The 21,780-nt window shown below is 69.7% G+C and overlaps 1 protein-coding gene across 1 annotated transcript; it reads left to right on the top strand.

Moving 5' to 3' along the window:
* Positions 1-5,249: 5,249 nt before the first annotated feature.
* Positions 5,250-20,170, top strand: LOC132320654 (relA-associated inhibitor-like; the record flags this gene model as incomplete). Its single annotated transcript, XM_059833196.1, is given in 11 exon segments — positions 5,250-5,292; positions 5,384-5,445; positions 5,447-5,505; positions 10,144-10,237; positions 10,355-10,707; positions 11,608-12,049; positions 13,040-13,177; positions 14,013-14,146; positions 15,418-15,584; positions 18,852-19,051; positions 20,056-20,170. Coding segments are annotated over 11 exon segments (1,731 nt in total), but the record flags the coding sequence as incomplete, so codon positions are not given.
* Between the last annotated feature and the right edge of the window lie 1,610 nt (positions 20,171-21,780).

Below are 21,780 nucleotides of genomic sequence, written 5' to 3'. Positions count from 1 at the left end.
TCATGTCCCCCGTCCCTTTGCCCCCCCAGTCCCTCTTGCCCCCACCAGACCCCATGTCCCCCCTATCCCTTTGCCCCCCCAGTCCCCTCTTGCCCCCCCCATCCCCTCTAGCCCCCCCCCAGACCCCATGTCCCCCCTATCCCTTTGTCCCCCCCATGCCCCCCCAGTCCCCTCTAGCCCCCCCCAGACCCCATGTCCCCCCTATCCCTTTGCCCCCCCATGTGCCCCCAGTCCCCTCTTGCCCCCATCCCCTCTAGCCCCCCCCAGACCCCATGTCCCCCCTATCCCTTTGCCCCCCCATGTGCCCCCAGTCCCCTCTTGCCCCCCCATCCCCTCTAGCCCCCCCCAGACCCCATGTCCCCCCTGTCCCTTTGCCCCCCCATGCCGCCCCAGTCCCCCTCTAGCCCCCCCAGACCCCATGTCCCCCCTATCCCTTTGTCCCCCCATGCCCCCCCAGTCCCCTCTAGCCCCCCCCAGACCCCCATGTCCCCCCCTGTCCCTTTGCCCCCCCATGCCCCCCCCATCCCCTCTAGCCCCCCCCCAGACCCCATGTCCCCCCTATCCCCCTTGCCCCCCCATCCCCTCTAGCCCCCCAGACCCCATGTCCCCCCCTATCCCTTTGTCCCCCCATGCCCCCCCAGTCCCCTCTAGCCCCCCCCAGACCCCATGTCCCCCCTATCCCTTTGCCCCCCCATGTGCCCCCAGTCCCCTCTTGCCCCCCCATCCCCTCTAGCCCCCCCAAACCCCATGTCCCCCCTATCCCCTTGCCCCCCCATCCCCTCTAGCCCCCCCAGACCCCATGTCCCCCCTATCCCTTTGTCCCCCCATGCCCCCCCAGTCCCCTCTAGCCCCCCCCCAGACCCCATGTCCCCCCTATCCCTTTGCCCCCCCATGTGCCCCCAGTCCCCTCTTGCCCCCCCATCCCCCTCTAGCCCCCCCCAGACCCCATGTCCCCCCTATCCCTTTGCCCCCCCATGTGCCCCCAGTCCCCTCTTGCCCCCCCATCCCCTCTAGCCCCCCCCAGACCCCATGTCCCCCCTGTCCCTTTGCCCCCACCATGCCCCCCCATCCCCTCTAGCCCCCCCCAGACCCCATGTCCCCCCCTGTCCCTTTGCCCCCCCATGCCCCCCCCCAGACCCCATGTCCCCCCATGTTCCCTCTTGCCCCCCCATTTCCCCCCCCGTCCCCCAAGATCCCCCCCCAAATCCCCCCCCCCCCCGCTCACCCCTCCATGCCGCCGCGTGCGCCGCGTGGCCCCGCCCCCGGCCACCCCCACCCAGCACTCAGCGCGGGGCGCCCCCCCCCTTCTCCCCCCATCTCCGCGAGGTAGTTGGTTGCGGTCCAACGAGGGGGAGGTGGGACCTACAGCGCGGGCCACGCCCCTCGCCCCCGCCCCTCGCCCCGCCCTTAAATGGGCGTGGCCGGAAGGCTGGCGGCTGGCGGCGGCGTTTAAAGGTGCAGGGGACCGCCCGCGACCCCCGCGGGGAACACGGGGGGGGGGGGACACGAGGGGGGGGACACACGGGGGGGGCCCGGGGGCACGCGGGCATCGGGGGCACCGGGGGGGGGCGGGGCGCGGGCCCAGGCTACAGCCGTGGGACCCGTTCCCTAACGCCCCGCCCCCGGTGACACGCCCCCCCCCCGTGGGATCCTCTCCCCTCCGGGATCCGCCCCCCCCCCCCCCCCCCCCCGCGGGATCCGCCCCCTTTCCCGTGGGACCTCCCCCCGTGGGATCCACCCCCTTCTCGAGTGGGACCCCCCCCGTGGGACCCCCCCCGTGGGATCCGCCCCATTCCTGTGGGGACCCCCCCCCGTGGGATCCGCCCCTTTCCCGTGGGGACCCCCCCCGTGGGATCCGCCCCATTCCCGTGGGGACCCCCCCCGTGGGATCCACCCCCCTTCCCGTGGGACCCCCCCGTGGGATCCACCCCCTTCTCGTGGGACCCCCCCGTGGGATCCGCCCCATTCCCGTGGGACCCCCCCGTGGGGATCCGCCCCTTTCCCGTGGGACCCCCCCCGTGGGGACCCTCACCGTGGGATCCGCCCCCCTTCCCGTGGGACCCCCCCGTGGGACCCCCCCCCCGTGGGATCTGCCCCTTTCCCGTGGGACCCCCCCGTGGGATCTGCCCCCTTCCCGTGGGATCTGCCCCTTTCCCGTGGGACCCCCCCCCGTGGGATCCGCCCCATTCCCGTGGGACCCCCCCCGTGGGATCCGCCCCATTCCCGTGGGACCCCCCCCGTGGGATCTGCCCCCTTCCCGTGGGATCCGCCCCTTTCCCGTGGGAGCCCCCCGCGGGACACCCCCCCCGTGTGACCCCCCCCCCCGGGATCTGCCCCCTTCCCGTGGGATCCGCCCCATTCCCGTGGGACCCCCCCGTGGGATCCGCCCCATTCCCGTGGGACCCCCCCGTGGGATCCACCCCCCTTCCCGTGGGACCCCCCCGTGGGATCCACCCCCCTTTCTCGTGGGACCCCCCCGTGGGATCCGCCCCTTTCCCCGTGGGAACCCCCCCGTGGGACCCCCCCGTGGGACCCCCCCCGTGGGATCTGCCCCCTTCCCGTGGACCTCCCCCCGTGGGACCCCCCCCCGTGGGATCTGCCCCTTTCCCGTGGGACCCCCCCGTGGGATCCACCCCCTTCCCGTGGGACCCCCCCTACGGGATCTGCCCCATTCCCGTGGGACCCCCCCCGTGGGATCCGCCCCCTTCCCGTGGGACCCCCCCCCGTGGGATCCGCCCCATTCCCGTGGGACCCCCCCCGTGGGATCTTCCCCCCTTCCCGTGGGACCCCCCCCGCGGGACACCCCGCCCGTGGGACCCCCCCCTCGTGGGATCTTCCCCCCTCCGGGACCCGCCCCTCCCGTGGGATCTGCCCCCTTCTCTCGTGGGACCCCCCCCCCGTGGGACCCGCCCCCCCCCCCCCCCCAGCACCCTGGGGCGCAGGGTGCGGGCCCCCCCCCTCCCCCGCGTGACCCAGCGCTCTGGAATTGGGCGTAGAGGCCGCGGGGACGCGGCGCGCCAGCAGCACCCTGACCCGCACCCCCACCGGCACCCTGACCCGCACCCCGCTGCACCCCACCAGGTACACCCCCCCCCCCCCCAGCGTGGGACCCGTGGGGCTGCTTTGGGGGTGCTGGGAGGGGGGCGGTTGGGGAGCACCCTTGGGTGCCTGGGCCCATTGCGCGGGTGCTGGGGCAGCACCCTTGGGTGCTCAGATGCTGGGGTCCGGTGAAGGGTGCGGAGTGTGTGGGGGGAGCACCTTTTGGGTGCCCGGACACCTGGGTCCAGTTTGGGGTGCTGGGGAGGGGCGGGGGTAGAGCACCCTTGGGTGCCTGGGTGCAATTTAGGGTGCTGGGGGGGGTTGGGGAGCACCCTTTGGGTGCCGCGGGACACTTGGGGTCTGGTTTGCGGTGCTGGGTATTAGCAGGGGCGTAGAGCACCCTTGGGTGCCTGGGTCTGATTCGGGGTGCTGGGGGGGGTTGGGGAGCACCCTTGGGTGCCGGGACACTGGGGTCTGGTTTGGGGTGCTGGGTACGGCGGGGGGCGTAGAGCACCCTTGGGTGCCCGGGTCTGATTTGGGGTGCTGGGGAGCACCCTTGGGTGCCTGATTCCAATTCGGGGTGCTGGGGGGGTTGGGGGAGCACCTTTGGGTGCTGGGACTCTGGGGTCTGGTTTGGGGTGCTGTGGGGGGAGCACTTTTGGGTGCCGGGGACACCTGGGTCTAGTTTGGGGTGCTGGGAGGGGGGGGGGGGTAGAGCACCCTTGGGTGCCCGGGTCTGATTCGGGGTGCTGGGGGGGGAGCACCTTTGGGTGCTGGGACACTGGGATTTGTTTTGAGGTGCTGGGGGGGGAAGCACCTTTGGGTGCTGGGACACTGGGGTCTGCTTTGGGGTGCTGGGTGCGGCGGGGGGAGAGCACCCTTGGGTGCCTGGCTCCAATTCGGGGGTGTGGGGGGGAGCACCTTTGGGCACCCAGATGCCTGGGTCCAGTTTGGGGTACTGGGGGGGTTGGGGGAGCACCCTTGGGTGCCTGAGTCTGATTCGGGGTGCTGGGGGGGTTGGGGAGCACCCTTGGGTGCCTGGGTTGGATTTAGGGTGCTGAGGGGCTTGGGGAGCACCCTTGGGTGCCTGGGTCTGATTCGGGGTGCTGGGGGGCTTGGGGAGCACCCTTGGGTGCCGGGGTTGGATTTAGGGTGCTGGGGGGTTTGGGGAGCACCCTTGGGTGCCTGGGTCTGATTTAGGGTGCTGAGGGGGTTGGGAAGCACCCTTGGGTGCCTGGGTCTGATTTGGGGTGCTGGGGGGGTTGGGGAGCACCCTTGGGTGCCTGGGTTGGATTTAGGGTGCTGAGGGGGTTGGGGAGCACCCTTGGGTGCCTGGGTCTGATTTGGGGTGCTGAGGGCGTTGGGGAGCACCCTTGGGTGCTCAGACGCCTGGGTCAGATTCGGGGTGTTGGGTGCTTTGGGGGGCACCCTTGGGTGCCTGAACATTGGGGTCTGGCTCGGGGTGCTCAGGATGGGGAGCACCCTCGGGTGCTAGGTCCGGTTCAGGTGTGCTGGGTGGCGGGGAGGGGAGCACCCTTGGGTGCCCGGACGCCTGCGTTCTTTCCCAGCTCCGCTCCCGTCTCGCCGCCCGACCCGGGGCGAGCCGGGACCTGTCCCCGTCTCCCCGGGGGCGAGGACCCGGGTGGGGCCGCTTGGGTGGGGCCGGGGTGCAGGGTGGGGGGTCCCCCAAACCCCTCTCCGCTGTCCCCAGGCGTGGGGGACACAGGGTGCCCCCCCCGACACCCCAAAACCCACCTGGCGCTGGGGCACCCACAGCGGGTGGGTCCGGGGGGGGGGGTCCCCGCTCCGTGGGGGGCAGGATGGAAGTGGGGCTGCCCCTCCCACGTTGGGTGACCCCAATGGAAAAGGGGGGGGTGTTCCTGACACCCCACTTCTAGCGGAGGGGGTGGGGGGGTGCACCCCACCCCACCCAAGGCCCCGGGGTGGGGGGGGGGCGGCGGGTGGGGGCCCCGTTTTTCTCGATGGATTAATTACCGCTAATTATTATTATGATGATCATCCCCGAAAGGCGAACGGGTCGCGACACGTCCCCGCTCCCCGCGTTCCCAAGGGATTGGGGGCGCAGGGCGGGGTGCCCACGTGGAGTGGGGGGGGTCCCCACCCATTCCCCCCCACCCCCCCCATCTCCCACCCAAGGTCACCCATCGCCCCCCCCCCACACCCAGGAGGTGACAGGATGGCGAGCGAGCGGGCTGCGCGGCGCCCAGGACCTGTTGGATCTCACCTTCCAGTGTGAGTAGGGGGCGGTGGGTGGGTGGGGGTCCCCGACACCACTTTTGGGGTGCAGCCTGACCCCCCCCCACCTTGCAACCCCCCCCCCCAGCGCTGGCCATGCAACACATGGACCTGAAACAAGTGGAACTGGACACGGCGGTGGCCAAAGTTGGACGAACTCTCCCGACAACTCGAATCCCTCTGGGACCGACGGTCCCGGACCCCCCAAAGGTTGGGTTTGGAAGTGGGGGGACACACACTTGGGGGGGCCACCCCATTGTGTTTGCGCTCCCCCCCCCCCCCCCACCATCACCCATATCCAACCCGTGTGCCCCCAGGAGCCGTACAGCCCCAGCCGGACCCCGCTCGCTCCCTCGGCCGGAGGAGCCTGGCACCGGAGACCCCTGAGCTGTCCGGAGACGCGTGTTGGGGCGCCCCGGTTCCCCCCCGGACCCCCCATTATCTCCCGGGGGAGGGATCGGGCCCCCCTCGCCCCGACCCAAGGTCTTGGCGGTTCCCTACGAGGGGTTGACGCTCCCCAGCCCGGGGGGCCCGAGCCCCCCTCCCCGCGTCCCCATCGCCCCCTACGAGTTCCTGGGGCTCGGGGGGGTCCCCGCGGTCGGGGCGAGGGGTCCGTGTTCTTCCCCGAGCGGGCGCGCCCTCGCCCACCGGCCCCCCCGCGCCCCCCACCCTACGAGATGCACGGGCTGTACCCCTCCGTCAGCAGCCCCACCGTCACCTTCCGGGCGCAGGGTAAGGCCACACCGCGGGCGAGGGGAGCGCGGTGGGGACAGTCCCCCGGGGGGCGCGGGTCCTGGTGTCCCCCGTCCTGGGGTGCTCCTGTCTCTCTTCGGGAAGTCTCGCCATGAGAGACCGCTCCATCCCGGGGTGTCCCCAAACTGGCCGGGTGTCCCCAATCTATCTTGGGGTGTCCCCAACCCACCCCAGGGTGTCCCCATCCCAGGGGGACCCCATCATGGGGTATCCCCGAGCCAGCCGGGTGTCCCCAATCTATCTTGGGGTGTCCCCCAACCCACCCCCAGGGTGTCCCCATCCCAGGGGGACCCCATCATGGGGTATCCCCGAGCCAGCCGGGTGTCCCCAATCTATCTTGGGGGGTCCCCAACCCCACCCCAGGGTGTCCCCCATCCCAGGGGGACCCCATCCCAGGGGGACCCCATCATGGGGTATCCCCGAGCCAGCCGGGTGTCCCCCAATCTATCTTGGGGTGTCCCCAACCCACCCCAGGGTGTCCCCATCCCAGGGGGACCCCATCATGGGGTATCCCTCCGTCTTTGGGGTGTCCCCGAGCCAGCTGGGTGTCCCCAATCTATCTTGGGGTGTCCCCAACCCACCCTGGGCTGTCCCTGTCCTGGGGTGACCCCATCATGGGGCATCCCCCATGTCGGGGTGTCCCCAAGCTGTGCTCCCTGTCCCCATCCCAGTGTGTCCCCGTCCCAGGGGGACCCCATCATGAGGTATCACCCATCTCAGGGTGTCCCCAAGCTGTGCTCCTGTCCCCATCCCAGGGTGTCCCCATCCCAGGGGGACCCCATCATGGGGTGTTCCCCATCTCGGGGGTGTCCCCAAGTCGTGCCAGGGCGCTCCGGTCCCCATCCCAGGGTGTCCCTGTCCCAGGGGGACCCCATCGTGAGGTATCCCCCATCTCGGGGTGTCCCCAAGCTGTGCTCCTGTCCCCATCCCAGGGTGTCCCCAAGTTGTGCTCCTGTCCCCATCCCAGTGTGTCCCCCATCCCATGGGGACCCCATCGTGGGGTATCCCCTCATCTCAGGGTGTCCCCAAGCTGTGCTCCTGTCCCCATCCCAGGGTGTCCCCATCCCAGGGGGACCCCATCATGGGGTGTTCCCCATCTCGGGGTGTCCCCAAGTCGTGCCAGGGCGCTCCGGTCCCCATCCCAGGGTGTCCCCCGTCCCAGGGTGTCCCATCCCAGGGGGACCCCATCGTGGGGTATCTCCCATCTTGGGGTGTCCCCAAGCTGTGCTCCTGTCCCCATCCCAGGGTGTCCCCATCCCAGGGGGACCCCATCGTGGGGTGTTCCCCATCTCGGGGTGTCCCCCAAGTCGTGCCAGGGCGCTCCGGTCCCCATCCCAGGGTGTCCCCATCCCAGGTGTCCCTGTCCCAGGGGGACCCCATCATGGGGTATCCCCCATCTCGGGGTGTCCCCAAGCTGTGCCCGGGGCGCTCCTGTCCCCATCCCAAGCCAAGGTGTCCCCAATCCCAGGGGGACACCATCGTGGGGTGTTCCCCGTCTCGGGGTGTCCCCAAGCTGTGCCAGGGCGTTCCTGTCCCCCCTCCCCATCCCAGGGTGTCCCCGTCCCAGGGGGACCCCATCATGAGGTGTTCCCCGTCTCGGGGTGTCCCCAAGTCGTGCCAGGGCACTCCTGTCCCCATCCCAGGGCGTCCCTGTCACCGGGTGCTCCCGCCCCACCCCGGGGTGCCCCAGCTGAGGGCCTGGGTGTGGGGGGGTGTCTGGGTCACGCCGAGGGGGGGGTCCCCTCAAGTCCCCGTCCCTAGTCCCCCCAGAAGAAACCCCCCGGCTTGGGGGGCTACGACCGTGAGCTGGGGGGGGGCTTGGGGGGCACACGGGGGGCTGGGGGGCCAGGGCTTGGGGGGCACCAGTGGGGGTCTGGGGCTGATGGTTTGGGTGCTGGGGGGGGTCCAGGGCTTGGGGGGCACCAGGGGGGGTCTGGGGCTGATGGTTTGGGTGCTGGGGGGGGTCCAGGGCTTGGGGGGCAGCATGTGGGGGTCTGGGGCTGATGGTTTGGGTGCTGAGGGGGGGTCCAGGGCTCGGGGGGGCACAATGGGGGGTCTGGGGCTGATGGTTTGGGTGCTGGGGGGGGTCCGGGGATCGGGGGGGCACCAGTGGGGGTCTGGGGCTGATGGTTTGGGTGCTGGGGGGGGTCCGGGGCTCGGGGGGGCACCAGTGGGGGTTTGGGGCTGTTGTTTTGGGTGCTGAGGGGGGGTCCAGGGCTCGGGGGGGCACCAGTGGGGGTCTGGGGCTGTTGTTTTGGGTGCTGGGGGGGGTCCAGGGCTTGGGGGGCAGCATGTGGGGGTCTGGGGCTGATGGTTTGGGTGCTGGGGGGGGTCCAGGGCTCGGGGGGGCACCAGGGGGGGTCTGGGGCTGTTGGTTTGGGTGCTGGGGGGGGTCCAGGGCTCGGGGGGGCACAATGGGGGGTCTGGGGCTGATGGTTTGGGTGCTGGGGGGGGTCCAGGGCTCGGGGGGGCACAATGGGGGGTCTGGGGCTGATGGTTTGGGTGCTGGGGGGGGTCCAGGGCTCGGGGGGGCACCGGTGGGGGTCTGGGGCTGATGGTTTGGGTGCTGGGGGGGGTCCAGGGCTCGGGGGGGCAGCATGTGGGGGTCTGGGGCTGATGGTTTGGGTGCTGGGGGGGGTCTGGGGCTCGGGGGGCACCGGTGGGGGTCTGGGGCTGTTGGTTTGGGTGCTGGGGGGGGTCCAGGGCTCGGGGGGTGCCAGTGGGGGTCTGGGGCTGTTGGTTTGGGTGCTGGGGGGGGTCCGGGGCTCGGGGGGCACCGGTGGGGGTCTGGGGCTGTTGGTTTGGGTGCTGGGGGGGGTCCGGGGCTCGGGGGGGCACCGGTGGGGGTCTGGGGCTGATGGTTTGGGTGCTGGGGGGGGTCCGGGGCTCGGGGGGGCACTAGTGGGGGTCTGGGGCTGTTGGTTTGGGTGCTGGGGGGGGTCCAGGGCTCGGGGGGGCACAATGGGGGGTCTGGGGCTGATGGTTTGGGTGCTGGGGGGGGTCCAGGGCTCGGGGGGGCACCGGTGGGGGTCTGGGGCTGTTGGTTTGGGTGCTGGGGGGGGTCCGGGGCTCGGGGGGCACAATGGGGGGTCTGGGGCTGATGGTTTGGGTGCTGGGGGGGGTCCAGGGCTCGGGGGGGCACCGGTGGGGGTCTGGGGCTGTTGGTTTGGGTGCTGGGGGGGGTCCGGGGCTCGGGGGGCAGCATGTGGGGGTCTGGGGCTGATGGTTTGGGTGCTGGGGGGGGTCCGGGGATCGGGGGGGGCACCGGTGGGGGTCTGGGGCTGTTGGTTTGGGTGCTGGGGGGGGTCCAGGGCTTGGGGGGCAGCATGTGGGGGTCTGGGGCTGTTGGTTTGGGTGCTAGGGGTGGTCCGGGGATCTGGGGGGCAGCATGTGGGGGTCTGGGGCTGATGGTTTGGGTGCTGGGGGGGGTCCAGGGCTCGGGGGGGCACCGGTGGGGGTCTGGGGCTGTTGGTTTGGGTGCTGGGGGGGGTCCGGGGCTCGGGGGGGCACTGGTGGGGGTCTGGGGCTGTTGGTTTGGGTGCTGGGGGGGGTCCGGGGCTCGGGGGGGCACCAGGGGGGGTCTGGGGCTGATGGTTTGGGTGCTGGGGGGGGTCCAGGGCTCGGGGGGGCACCGGTGGGGGTCTGGGGCTGTTGGTTTGGGTGCTGGGGGGGGTCCGGGGCTTCGGGGGCGCCAGTGGGGGTCTGGGGCTGTTGGTTTGGGTGCTGGGGGGGGTCCGGGGCTCGGGGGGGCACCAGTGGGGGTCTGGGGCTGATGGTTTGGGTGCTGGGGGGGGTCCGGGGCTCGGGGGGGCACCAGTGGGGGTCTGGGGCTGTTGGTTTGGGTGCTGGGGGGGGTCCAGGGCTCGGGGGGGCACAATGGGGAGTCTGGGGCTGTTGTTTTGGGTGCTGAGGGGGGGTCCAGGGCTCGGGGGGGGCACCAGTGGGGGTCTGGGGCTGTTGGTTTGGGTGCTGGGGGGGGTCCGGGGCTGCTGAGGGGGGGGGGTCAGAGGCTGCCAGGCCGGGCGTGGCGTGCTGGGGCCCGAGGCGTGGCACTGAGGCGTGGCACTGAGGCGTGTCCCCCCCCCGCCCAGGCAGCGGCGAGGGGCAGCCGGGGCTGCGGCCGTCCCTGGGGTTGGCGCTGGCACCCTGGAGGGAGTCGAGCCTGGACGGGGCGGGCGGACAGGGCAAGGTGAGTCCTTCCAGCGGCGCCTGACGCCGGGGTAGATGGGCACGGGGGCTCGGCTCCCTCCTCGACGCCTTGTTTCTCACGATCCCCCCCCCCCCCCTTTTTATTCTCACCCCCCAGGACGGCGCCTATGGGGGGCACAGCGCCACGCTGCCCCGAAACTACAAAGTGTCCCCGTTGGCGGGCGAGCGACGGGCGGAGGGACCCTTTCGCCGTTCGGGTCCCGGCACCCTGCCCCGCGGGTGGCATTTCTCCCAGCAGCCCGTCTCCCGCATCCCCGTGCCCCCCCAGGGTGGGCGACCCCCCCGTCACAAACCTTTGCCCCTCTCCATGATCTTCAAACTGCAAAACGCTTTTTGGGAGCAGGGGGGTCGGTGGTCCCCGGGGGCTACCGCTGGTCCCCCGCGCACCCCAAAAACAGCCCCAGCTCCCGGCGCTGCCCCAGGCCCCCCCGGCGCTGAGCGGGGGCGAAGGTGAGGTGGCCGTGGGGTGGGGAGACATAGGGATTATTGGGGGGGTCCATGGGGCTCCGGCGTGATGACCCACTCGGGGTGGGGGGTCCATGGGGCTCCGGCGTGATGACCCACTCGGGGCGGGGGGTCCGTGGGGCTCCGGCGTGATGACCCACCCGGGGCGGGGGGTCCGTGGGGCTCAGGTGTGATGACCCACCCGGGGCGGGGGGTCCGTGGGGCTCCGGCGTGATGACCCACTCGGGGCGGGGGGTCTGTGGGGCTCCAGTGTGATGACCCACCCGGGGCGGGGGGTCCGTGGGGCTCCGGCGTGCTGACCCACTCGGGGTGGGGGGTCCGTGGGGCTCCGGCGTGATGACCCACCCAGGGCGGGGGGTCCGTGGGGCTCAGGTGTGCTGACCCACTTGGGGTGGGGCATCTGTGGGGCTCCGGCGTGATGACCCACCCGGGGCGGGGGGTCCGTGGGGCTCCAGTGTGCTGACCCACCCGGGGCGGGGGGTCCGTGGGGCTCCGGCGTGCTGACCCACTCGGGGTGGGGGGTCCGTGGGGCTCCGGCGTGCTGACCCACCCGGGGCGGGGGGTCCGTGGGGCTCTGGTGTGCTGACCCACTCGGGGTGGGGGGTCCGTGGGGCTCCGGCGTGCTGACCCACCCGGGGCGGGGGGTCCGTGGGGCTCTGGTGTGCTGACCCACTCGGGGCGGGGGGTCCGTGGGGCTCCGGTGTGATGACCCACCCGGGGCGGGGGGTCCGTGGGGCTCAGGTGTGATGACCCACCCGGGGCGGGGGGTCCGTGGGGCTCCGGCGTGCTGACCCACCCGGGGCGGGGGGTCCGTGGGGCTCTGGTGTGCTGGCTGCCCGGAGCAGGGGGTCATGGTGCTCGGGCGCTGGAGCACCCTGACCCCAGCCCCCTGGCAGGATCCGGGCGCCCCGTGCCCCCCGAGACCGTCCCGCCGGAGGGAGAGCCGGAGCTGGAGCGGCTGCTGCAGGGTGGGGAGACAGAGGGGCTGGAGAGGCCGCTCAGCCCCACACGGCTGCAGCCCCTCCTGCCCCCCGAGGCCCAGCGGGTCCCCGAGTTCGAGGAGGTGGCGCGGGTGCTGGCCGAGATGCCACGGCCCCTCAAGCGCCGTGGCTCCATGGAGCAGTGCCCAGGGCCGGCGCTGCCACCCACCCGCACCCGCCAGTACCAGCAGCTCATCACCCGCCTCCTGCATCGCCCGCCCCGCCGCGACGAGCCCCCGGTCCCCGGTGACGCCGGTGCCTCGCCCGACCTGCCACCCCCTACTCCGGCGGCCCCCGAGGCTCGGCCACCCCGCCACAGCCCACCGCCGCAGTCCCCCAGCAGCCCCGCACCCGCCCCGGTAAGTGGCTGCTGTCCCCGAGGTGCTACGCGGTGCCGGGTGCCCCTTGGAGCCCCCCAGGGTGCCATGCGGTGCCTGGTGTCCCTTGGAACCCCCCGAGGTGCCACGCGGTGCCCTCAAAGTTCCCTGGGTGCCACATGGCACTGGGTGCCCTGGGAGGTGACCCCAAAGTCCCTTGGGTGCCAAAGAGAGCTGGGTGCCCTGGGAGGTGTCCCCAAGGTCCCCTGGGTGCCATAGAGTGCTGGGTGCCCTGGGAGGTGTCCCCAAGGTCCCCTGGGTGCCACATGGCACTGGGTGCCCCGGGAGGTGTCCCCAAGGTCCCCTGGGTGCCACATGGCACTGGGTGCCCCGGGAGGTGTCCCCAAGGTCCCCCGGGTGCCACATAGCACTGGGTGCCCCGGGGGGTGTCCCCAAGGTCCCCTGGGTGCCACATGGCACTGGGTGCGCCGGGAGGTGTCCCCAAGGTCCCCTGGGTGCCACATGGCACTGGGTGCCCTGGGAGGTGTCCCCAAGGTCCCCTGGGTGCCATAGAGTGTTGGGTGCCCTGGGAGGTGTCCCCAAGGTCCCCTGGGTGCCATAGAGCGCTGGGTGCCCTGGGAGGTGTCCCCAAGCTCCCCTGGGTGCCATAGAGCACCGGGTGCCCTGGGAGGTGTCCCCAGGATTGCATGGGTGCTGTGTAGTACTGGGAGTCCCAGAAAGTGTCCTCAAAGTCCCCCAGGTGCCACATGGCATTGGGTGCCCCAGGAGGTGTCCCCGAGGTTCCCCGGGTGCCATAGAGCACTGGGTGCCCCGTGAGGTGTCTTCAAGGTACCCCAGGTGCCATACAACAACGGGTGCCCCAGATGTCCCCAAGGTCACCAGGGTGCTGCACTGCGCCGGGTGCCCTGGCAAGTGTTCCCAGGGTCCCCTGGGTGCCGTCCACCGTCGGGTGCCCCCACGGTGTCCCCCGGCCTCCCCTTGACCCCCCGGCTGCTGCAGGAACGGCGCTCGGCCCTGCGGGACCCCTCCTCACCCCGTAGGCGCCCCGGGGCCCGCGTGCGCCTCAACCCCCTGGTGCTGCTGCTGGATGCGGCCCTGACCGGGGAGCTGGACGTGGTGCAGCAGGCGGTGGCTGAGGTGGGACAGGGGACAGGGGACAGGGGACAGGGTGACAGGGAGAAGGGGTGGGTGGCGAGGGCTGGGGGACAGTGGGACAGGGTGGCAGGGACAAGGGGTGGGTGGCGAGGGCAGGGGGACAGTGGGGACAGGGTGGCAGGGACAAGGGGTGGGTGTCAAGGGCTGGGGGACAGTGGGGACAGGGTGACAGGGACAAGGGGTGGGTGGTGAAGGCTGGGGGACAGTGGGACAGGGTGACAGGGAGAAGGGGTGGGTGGTGAAGGCAGGGGGACAGTGGGGACAGGATGGCAGGGACAAGGGGTGGGTGGTGAAGGCTGGGGGACAGTGGGGACAGGGTGACAGGGAGAAGGGGTGGGGTGGCGAGGGCTGGGGGACAGTGGGACAGGGTGACAGGGAGAAGGGGTGGGTGGCGAGGGCTGGGGGACAGTGGGGACAGGGTGACAGGGACAAGGGGTGGGTGGCGAGGGCTGGGGGACAGTGGGGACAGGATGGCAGGGACAGGGGTGGGGTGGCGAGGGCAGGGGGACAGTGGGGACGGGGTGGCAGGGACAGGGGTGGGGTGGCGAGGGCTGGGGGACAGTGGGGACGGGGGTGGCAGGGAGAAGGGGTGGGTGGCGAGGGCTGGGGGACAGTGGGGACAGAGTGACAGGGACAAGGGGTGGGGTGGCGAGGGCTGGGGGACAGTGGGGACAGGGTGTTGGGGACAGGGTGGCAGGGAGAGCTATTTGCCTGGTGCTCAGGGGTGGCAGGGGCTGGGGGTGGCAGCGGGGTGCTGGGGAGTGGCAGTGGGGGTGGCAGAGGGTGGCAGTGTGGGGACAGGCGTGCGTGTCCCCAGCTGAACGACCCCAGCCAGCCCAATGACGAGGGCATCACGGCGCTGCACAACGCCATCTGCGGCGCCAACTACAGCATCGTCGACTTCCTCATCGCCAGCGGGGCCAACGTCAACTCCCCCGACAGCCACGGCTGGTGGGACGGGGACGGGGACCCACTGACATGGGGCTGGGGGGACGGGGCACCCCACAGCCATGGCTGGTGGGACGGGGACCCACTGACATGGGGCTGGGGGGACGGGGGACCCCACAGCCACGGCTGGTGGGACGGGGACGGGGACCCACTGACATGGGGCTGGGGGGACGGGGGACCCCACAGCCACGGCTGGTGGGACGGGGACCCACTGACATGGGGCTGGGGGGACGGGGCACCCCACAGCCATGGCTGGTGGGACGGGGACCCACTGACATGGGGCTGAGGTGACAGGGGACCCCACAGCCACGGCTGGTGGGACGGGGACCTACTGACATGGGGCTGAGGGGATGGGGGACCCCACAGCCACGGCTGGTGGGACGGGGACCCACTTACGTGGGGCTGGGGGGACGGGGGACCCCACAGCCACGGCTGGTGGGACGGGGACCCACTGACATGGGGCTGAGGGGATGGGGGACCCCACAGCCACGGCTGGTGGGACGGGGGACCCACTTACGTGGGGCTGGGGGGACGGGGGACCCCACAGCCACGGCTGGTGGGACGGGGACCCACTGACACAGACCTGAGGGGACGGGGGACCCCACAGCCACGGCTGGTGGGACAGGGACCCACTGACATGGGGCTGGGGGGACGGGGGACCCCACAGCCACGGCTGGTGGGACGGGGACCCACTGACACGGGGCTGGGGTGACAGGGGACCCCACAGCCACGGCTGGTGGGACGGGGACCCACTGACATGGGGCTGAGGGGACGGGGGACCCCACAGCCACGGCTGGTGGGACGTGGGGTGGGGCCCGAGGACCCCAGGGACACAGAGGAGTGGGGACATCTGGGACCCCCAGACCCCCAGAGCCAGAGGGGATGGGGACGGGCACCCCAAGGACCCCCACAGCCACGGGGAACAGGGATGGGGACCCCAAGAACCCCCCTCCGAGCCTGGGGTGATCGGGGATGGGGACAGAGGGGGACAGGCACCCCAGTCACCCCCCCAACAACCCCGGCTGAGCAGGGACAGGGACGGGGACCCCAACCCGGCACCACTGGGGACGGGGACCCCAATAATCCCCGTCAGCCTCCAGTGAGCGGGGACCCCAATAACCCCCCGACAGCCCTCGGTGACCGTGGATGGGGTGGGACGGGGACGGGCACGGGGGGTCCCTCATCCCCGGGACACCGGGGTGGGTGGGTGGGGTCCTAGGGGTGCCCACCCTCCGCCCCCGTACCCCAAATTCCCCCCATCCCCACGGTGCCAGGACGCCGCTTCACTGCGCCGCCTCCTGCAACGACACGGGGGTGTGCGTGGCCCTGGTGCGCCACGGCGCCGCCATCTTCGCCACCACCACCAGCGACGGCAGCCTGGCCGTGGAGAAGTGCGACCCGTACCGGGAGGGCTACGCCGACTGCTACAACTACCTCACCGGTACCGGGGCACTGGGAGCACTGGGAGAACTGGGAGTGGATGGGTAATGGGGTGGGGCACGGGTACTAGGTAGGGTTACTGGGGTGGGATGGTACTGGGAGGAGGGATACGGGTACTGGGAGAGGGTTTCGGGGGAATAAGGGTACTGGGAGGGGGTACTGGGCAGGTTATGGGTACTGGGATGGGGGTACTGGGGTTCTGTGGGTACTGGGAGGGGGTACTGGGCAGGTTATGAGTACTGGGAGGGAGGTACTGGGGTTCTGTGGGTACTGGGAGTAGGGATATGGGTACTGGGAGGGGGTTTCGGGGGAATAAGGGTACTGGGAGGGGATACTGGGCAGGTTATGGGTACTGGGAGGGAGGTACTGGGGTTCTATGGGTACTGGGCAGGTTATGGGTACTGGGAAGGGGGTACTGGGCTTCTGTGGTTACTGGAAGGAGGGATATAGGTACTGGGAGAGGGTATTGGGGGAATATCGGTACTGGGAGAGGGTACTGCGTAGGTTATGGGTACGGGGAGGGAGGTACTGGGGTTCTATGGGTACTTGGAGGGGGTATATAGGTACTGGGAGAGGGTATCGGGGGAATATGGGTACTGGGAGGGGGTACTGGGCAGGTTATGGGTACTGGGATGGGGGTACTGGGGTTCTGTGGGTACTGGGAGGGGGTACTGGGCAGGTTATGAGTACTGGGAGGGAGGTACTGGGCTTGTATGGGTACTGGGAGTAGGCATATAGGTACTGGGAGAGGGTATTGGGGGAATATGGGTACTGGGAGGGGGTACTGGGGTTCTATGGGTACTGGGAGGAGGGATATAGGTACTGGGAGACGGTACTGGGCAGGGTATGGGTACGGGGAGGGGGTACTGGGCAGGTTAGGAGTACTGGGATGGTGGTACTGGGCTTCTATGGGTCCTGGGAGGGGGTACTGGGCAGGTTATGGGTACTGGGAGGGAGGTACTGGGGTTTTATAGGTACTGGGAGGGGGTACTGGGCAGGTTATGAGTACTGGGAGGGAGGTACTGGGCTTGTATGGGTACTGGGAGTAGGCATATAGGTACTGGGAGAGGGTATTGGGGGAATATGGGTACTGGGAGGGGGTACTGGGCAGGTTATGGGTACTGGGATGGTGGTACTGGGCTTCTATGGGTCCTGGGAGGGGGTACTGGGCAGGTTATGGGTACTGGGAGGGAGGTACTGGGGTTTTATGGGTACTGGGAGAAGGGATATAGGTACTGGGAGGAGGAATATAGGTACTGGGAGCAGGTATCAGGGGAATATGGGTACTGGGAGGGAGTATAGGAGGATGTGGGTACTGGGAGGGGGTACTGGGAGGGGTTATTGGGGGTATATGGATACTGAGAGGGAGTATTGGGGTTCTGTGGGTACTGGGAGGGGATACTGGGAGGGTATGGGTACTGGGAGGAGGTACTGGTCAAGTAGGGGTACTGTGAGAGAGTACTGGGGGTGTACAAGTACTGGGAAGGGGTACTGGGGTGGTATGGATACTGGGAGGGGGTACTGGGTGGCATGGACACTGGGAGGGGGTACTGAGAGGAGATATGGGGGGGATATGGATACTGGGAAGGCATACTGGGAAGGGTACAGATACTGGGAGGGGATACCAGGACCGGGTATGGGTTCAGGGCAGGGGGGTGCCAGGAGTGCAGTGCTATGGGGGTGCTGGGGGGGTACGGGGTGCTGGGGGGGTGCTGGGGGGCAATTGGGTGCCAGGGTGCAGTGCTATGGGGGTGCTGGGGGGGTTACAGGGTGCTGGGGGGGTCTCAGGGCGATGGGGTGAGAAGGGTGCAGTGCCATGTGGGTGCTGGGTGGGTTACGGGGTGCTGGGGGGGTCTCAGGGCGATGGGGTGCGAAGGGTGCAGTGCCATGTGGGTGCTGGGGGGGTTACAGGGTGCTGGGGCGGGTCTCGGCAATGGGGTGCAAAGGGTACAGTGCTATGTGGGTGCGTTACGGGGTGCTGGGGGGGTCTCAGGGCGATGGGGTGAGAAGGGTGCAGTGCCATGTGGGTGCTGGGGGGGTTACGGGGTGCTGGGGCGGGTCTCGGCAATGGGGTGTGAGGGGTGCAGTGCCATGTCGGTGCTGGGTGGGTTACGGGGTGCTGGGGGGGTCTCAGGGTGATGGGGTGCGAAGGGTGCAGTGCCATGTGGGTGCTGGGGGGGTTACGGGGTGCTGGGGGGGTCTCAGGGCGATGGGGTGTGAGGGGTGCAGTGCCATGTGGGTGCTGGGGGGGTTACAGGGTGCTGGGGCGGGTCTCGGCAATGGGGTGCAAAGGGTACAGTGCTATGTGGGTGCGTTACGGGGTGCTGGGGGGGTCTCAGGGCGATGGGGTGAGAAGGGTGCAGTGCCATGTGGGTGCTGGGGGGGTTACGGGGTGCTGGGGCGGGTCTCGGCAATGGGGTGTGAGGGGTGCAGTGCCATGTCGGTGCTGGGTGGGTTACGGGGTGCTGGGGGGGTCTCAGGGTGATGGGGTGCGAAGGGTGCAGTGCCATGTGGGTGCTGGGTGGGTTACGGGGTGCTGGGGGGGTCTCAGGGCGATGGGGTGAGAAGGGTGCAGTGCCATGTCGGTGCTGGGGGGGGTTCGGGGTGCTGGGGGGGTCTCAGGGCGATGGGGTGCGAAGGGTGCAGTGCCATGTGGGTGCTGGGGGGGTTACGGGGTGCTGGGGTGGGTCTCGGCAATGGGGTGTGAGGGGTGCAGTGCCATGTGGGTGCTGGGTGGGTTACGGCGTGCTGGGGGGGTCTCAGGGCGATGGGGTGCGAAGGGTGCAGTGCCATGTGGGTGCTGGGGGGGTTACAGGGTGCTGGGGCGGGTCTCGGCAATGGGGTGCAAAGGGTACAGTGCTATGTGGGTGCGTTACGGGGTGCTGGGGGGGTCTCAGGGCGATGGGGTGAGAAGGGTGCAGTGCCATGTGGGTGCTGGGGGGGTTACGGGGTGCTGGGGCGGGTCTCGGCAATGGGGTGTGAGGGGTGCAGTGCCATGTCGGTGCTGGGTGGGTTACGGGGTGCTGGGGGGGTCTCAGGGTGATGGGGTGCGAAGGGTGCAGTGCCATGTGGGTGCTGGGGGGGTTACGGGGTGCTGGGGGGGTCTCAGGGCGATGGGGTGTGAGGGGTGCAGTGCCATGTGGGTGCTGGGTGGGTTACGGGGTGCTGGGGGGGGGCGGGTTCAGGGCAAGAGGGTGCTGGGGGTGCAGTGCCACGGAGGTGGGGGTGTTTGGGGGCACCCAGGGTGCTGACGTCCCCGTCCCCGCAGAGGTGGAGCAGAGCATGGGGGTGCTGAACAGCGGGGTGGTGTACGCGCTGTGGGACTACAGCGCCGAGTTCGGGGACGAGCTGTCCTTCCGCGAGGGCGAGCCCGTCACCGTCCTGCGCCGCCAGCCCCAGGAGGAGCTCGACTGGTGGTGGGGGTCCCTCTACGGCCACGAGGGCTACGTCCCCCGCAACTATTTCGGGGTGAGTGGGGGGGTGCCAGAGCACCCAGGGCCCCAGGGGGGTCCCACAGCACCCACATCCCTCAGGGGGTCCTACAGCACCCATGGCCCCAGGGGGGTCCCACAGCACCCACAGCCACTCCACAGCCCCAGGGGAGATACCCACAGCACCCACATCCCTCAGGGGGTCCTGCAGTGCCCATAGCCCCATGGGGGGGGTCCCACAGCACCCACACAGCACCCATGGCCGTGGAGGGGGACCCACAACCCCTGAGGGTTCCCACAGCACCCAGAGCCACTCCACAGCCCCGGGGGGTGGTACCCACAGCACCCACGGCCCTGAGGGGGTCCCACAGCACCCGCATCCCTCAGGGTGTCCCACAGCACCCGCCGCCCCAGGGGGTTCCCACAGCACCCACGGCCTTGGAGGAGCACCCACACAGCACCCATGGCCGCAGAGGGTACCCATAGCACCCACCCACAGCCACTCCACAGCCCCAGGGGGGGTACCCACAGCACCCACACCCCTCAGGGGGGTCCCACAGCACCCATGGCCCCAGGTGGGTCCAACAGCACCCACAGCCACTCCATAGCTCCAGGGGGAGTACCAACAGCACCCACGGCCTTCAGAGGGTCCCACAGTGGCCATGGCCCCGGGGGAGGTCCCACAGCACCCATGGCCACCCCACAGCCCTCGGGGAGCACCCACACAGCACCCATGGCCGTGGACAGGGACCCACAGCCCCAGAGGGTTCCACAGCACCCATGGCCACCTCACAGCCTCAGGGGCTCAACCACAGCACCCGCAGCCCCAGGAGGGTGCCACAGCACCCATGGCCACCACCCCACAGCCCCAGGGGGACACCCACAGCACCCGTGACCCCGGGGAGGGGGGGGGACCCACAGCACCCATGGTCCCCACAGCCCCTCCATGGCCCTGAGGGTGGATCTCATGGCCCCTCCATGGCTTATCGTGCTGGGGGGTCACCCTCCCCCTGACACCCTCCCCCTGACACCCTCCCCCAGCTCTTCCCCAGGGTGCGGCCGCAGCGGAAGAAGGTCTGAGGGGGGACCCTGAAGACATGGGGGGGGCCTGGAGCCGGCCCCGGCCCCCGCAGCCGCTTGGGTGCATGGGTCCCCTTTGCCGGCGGGCACCTCCTCGGCTGCCCCCCATCCCGTCCCCCCCCTTTCTGAGCAAGGCACCGGGGTGCCCCCCACCCCGCGGTGTCATGTACCCCCTCAAGCTGGTGACAGCGGGTGTCACCCCACGGTGTTGGCTTCTCTGGGGAGTAAAGAGCCTTCGGCTGCGCCTGGTGGTCTCCGTCCTCTGCGTCACAGGGGGGCGGGTGGGGGCTGTGGGGCCTCAGGGTGACACGGGTGGGGACACCCCGCTTGGGACTGGAGGGGTGACACAGGTGGGGGTCACCCTGCATCAGACTGGGGGGGGTGACATGGGTGGGGACACGGGTGGGGACGCCCTGCTCAGGACCGGAGGGGTTACGTGGTGGGTGGGGACACTCCACTTGGGACTGGGGGACACATATGGGTGTCATCATCGGGTGCTGTGAGCATCGTCGTGGGGTGCTGTGAGCACTGTCATAGGGTGCTGTGAGCACCGTCATAGGGTGCTGTGAGCATTGTCATGGGGGTGCTGTGAGCATCGTCATGGGGTGCTGTGAGCATCGTCATGGGGGTGCTGTGAGCACCGTCATAGGGTGCTGTGAGCATTGTCATGGGGGTGCTGTGAGCATCATCATGGGGTGCTGTGAGCATTGTCATGGGGTGCTGTGAGCACCGTCATAGGGTGCTGTGAGCATTGTCATGGGGTGCTGCGAGCACCGTCATGGGGTGCTGTGAACATTGTCACGGTGGTGCTGTGAGCATCGTCATAGGGTGCTGTGAGCACCATCACGGGATGCTGTGAACATCGTCATGGTGGTGCTGTGAGCATCGTCACAGAGTGCTGTGAGCATCGTCATGGGGTGCTGTGAGCATCATCATTGGGTGCTATGAACATCATCATGGAGTGCTGTGAGCATCGTCATAGGGTGCTGTGAACATCGTCACGGGGTGCTGTGAGCATCATCATGGGGTGCTGTGAGCATCGTCATGGGGCGCCTCAGCCCAGCCTTGGTTGACCCCCCAGCGCCAGCTCCGCTGCCCAAGGTGGCTCCTGGGCATCTCTACACCGCTGCTCCGAGACAACCCCGTGGCCTTTCTCATCTCATCGCCAAGGGAAATTTTGCTCCCTGACATGGAGCCCCTCAATCCCTGGCATCCCTGAAGTCCTTCCGCAGTTGGGCCTTCTTGCCCTCCATGCCAAATCACTCCTTGGTCATGAATGACCATGGCTGAGCACGGACAATTTGAATTTTCCCTTCACCTCCCTCCCCGTGGTGGCCCCAGGAGGCGGCTAAGGCGTCTCCACCCCTGGCGATAAAAGAAACACTTAAACTGTGAGAAACGTCATCTTCTTGGTGATGTCTTGAAAGCTACGCACTGCCAGGAGACGAACTGGAAGCGTCTTGGGTTTTATTTTGGCTTTGCCTGTCGCATATTATTCCTGGAACTGAAATGGTCCTTGACCTGTGTGGTGGGTTGGCCCCAGCCAGCAGCTAAGCCCCCAGCCAGCCGCTCGCTCACTCCTCTGTCATGGGGGTGGGCGAGACAATCAGGCGGGCGAAAAGGGAGGTAAACACGTGGGTCAAGATAAAGGCAGTTTAAGAAGTGAAGCAAAGCCATGCATGCAAG

Source organism: Gavia stellata, chromosome 42 (genome assembly GCF_030936135.1).
Source record: "Gavia stellata isolate bGavSte3 chromosome 42, bGavSte3.hap2, whole genome shotgun sequence".
Taxonomy (NCBI): domain Eukaryota; kingdom Metazoa; phylum Chordata; class Aves; order Gaviiformes; family Gaviidae; genus Gavia; species Gavia stellata.
Note: the sequence above shows the minus strand (reverse complement) of the source record. Positions and strands in the feature narration are given on the sequence as shown.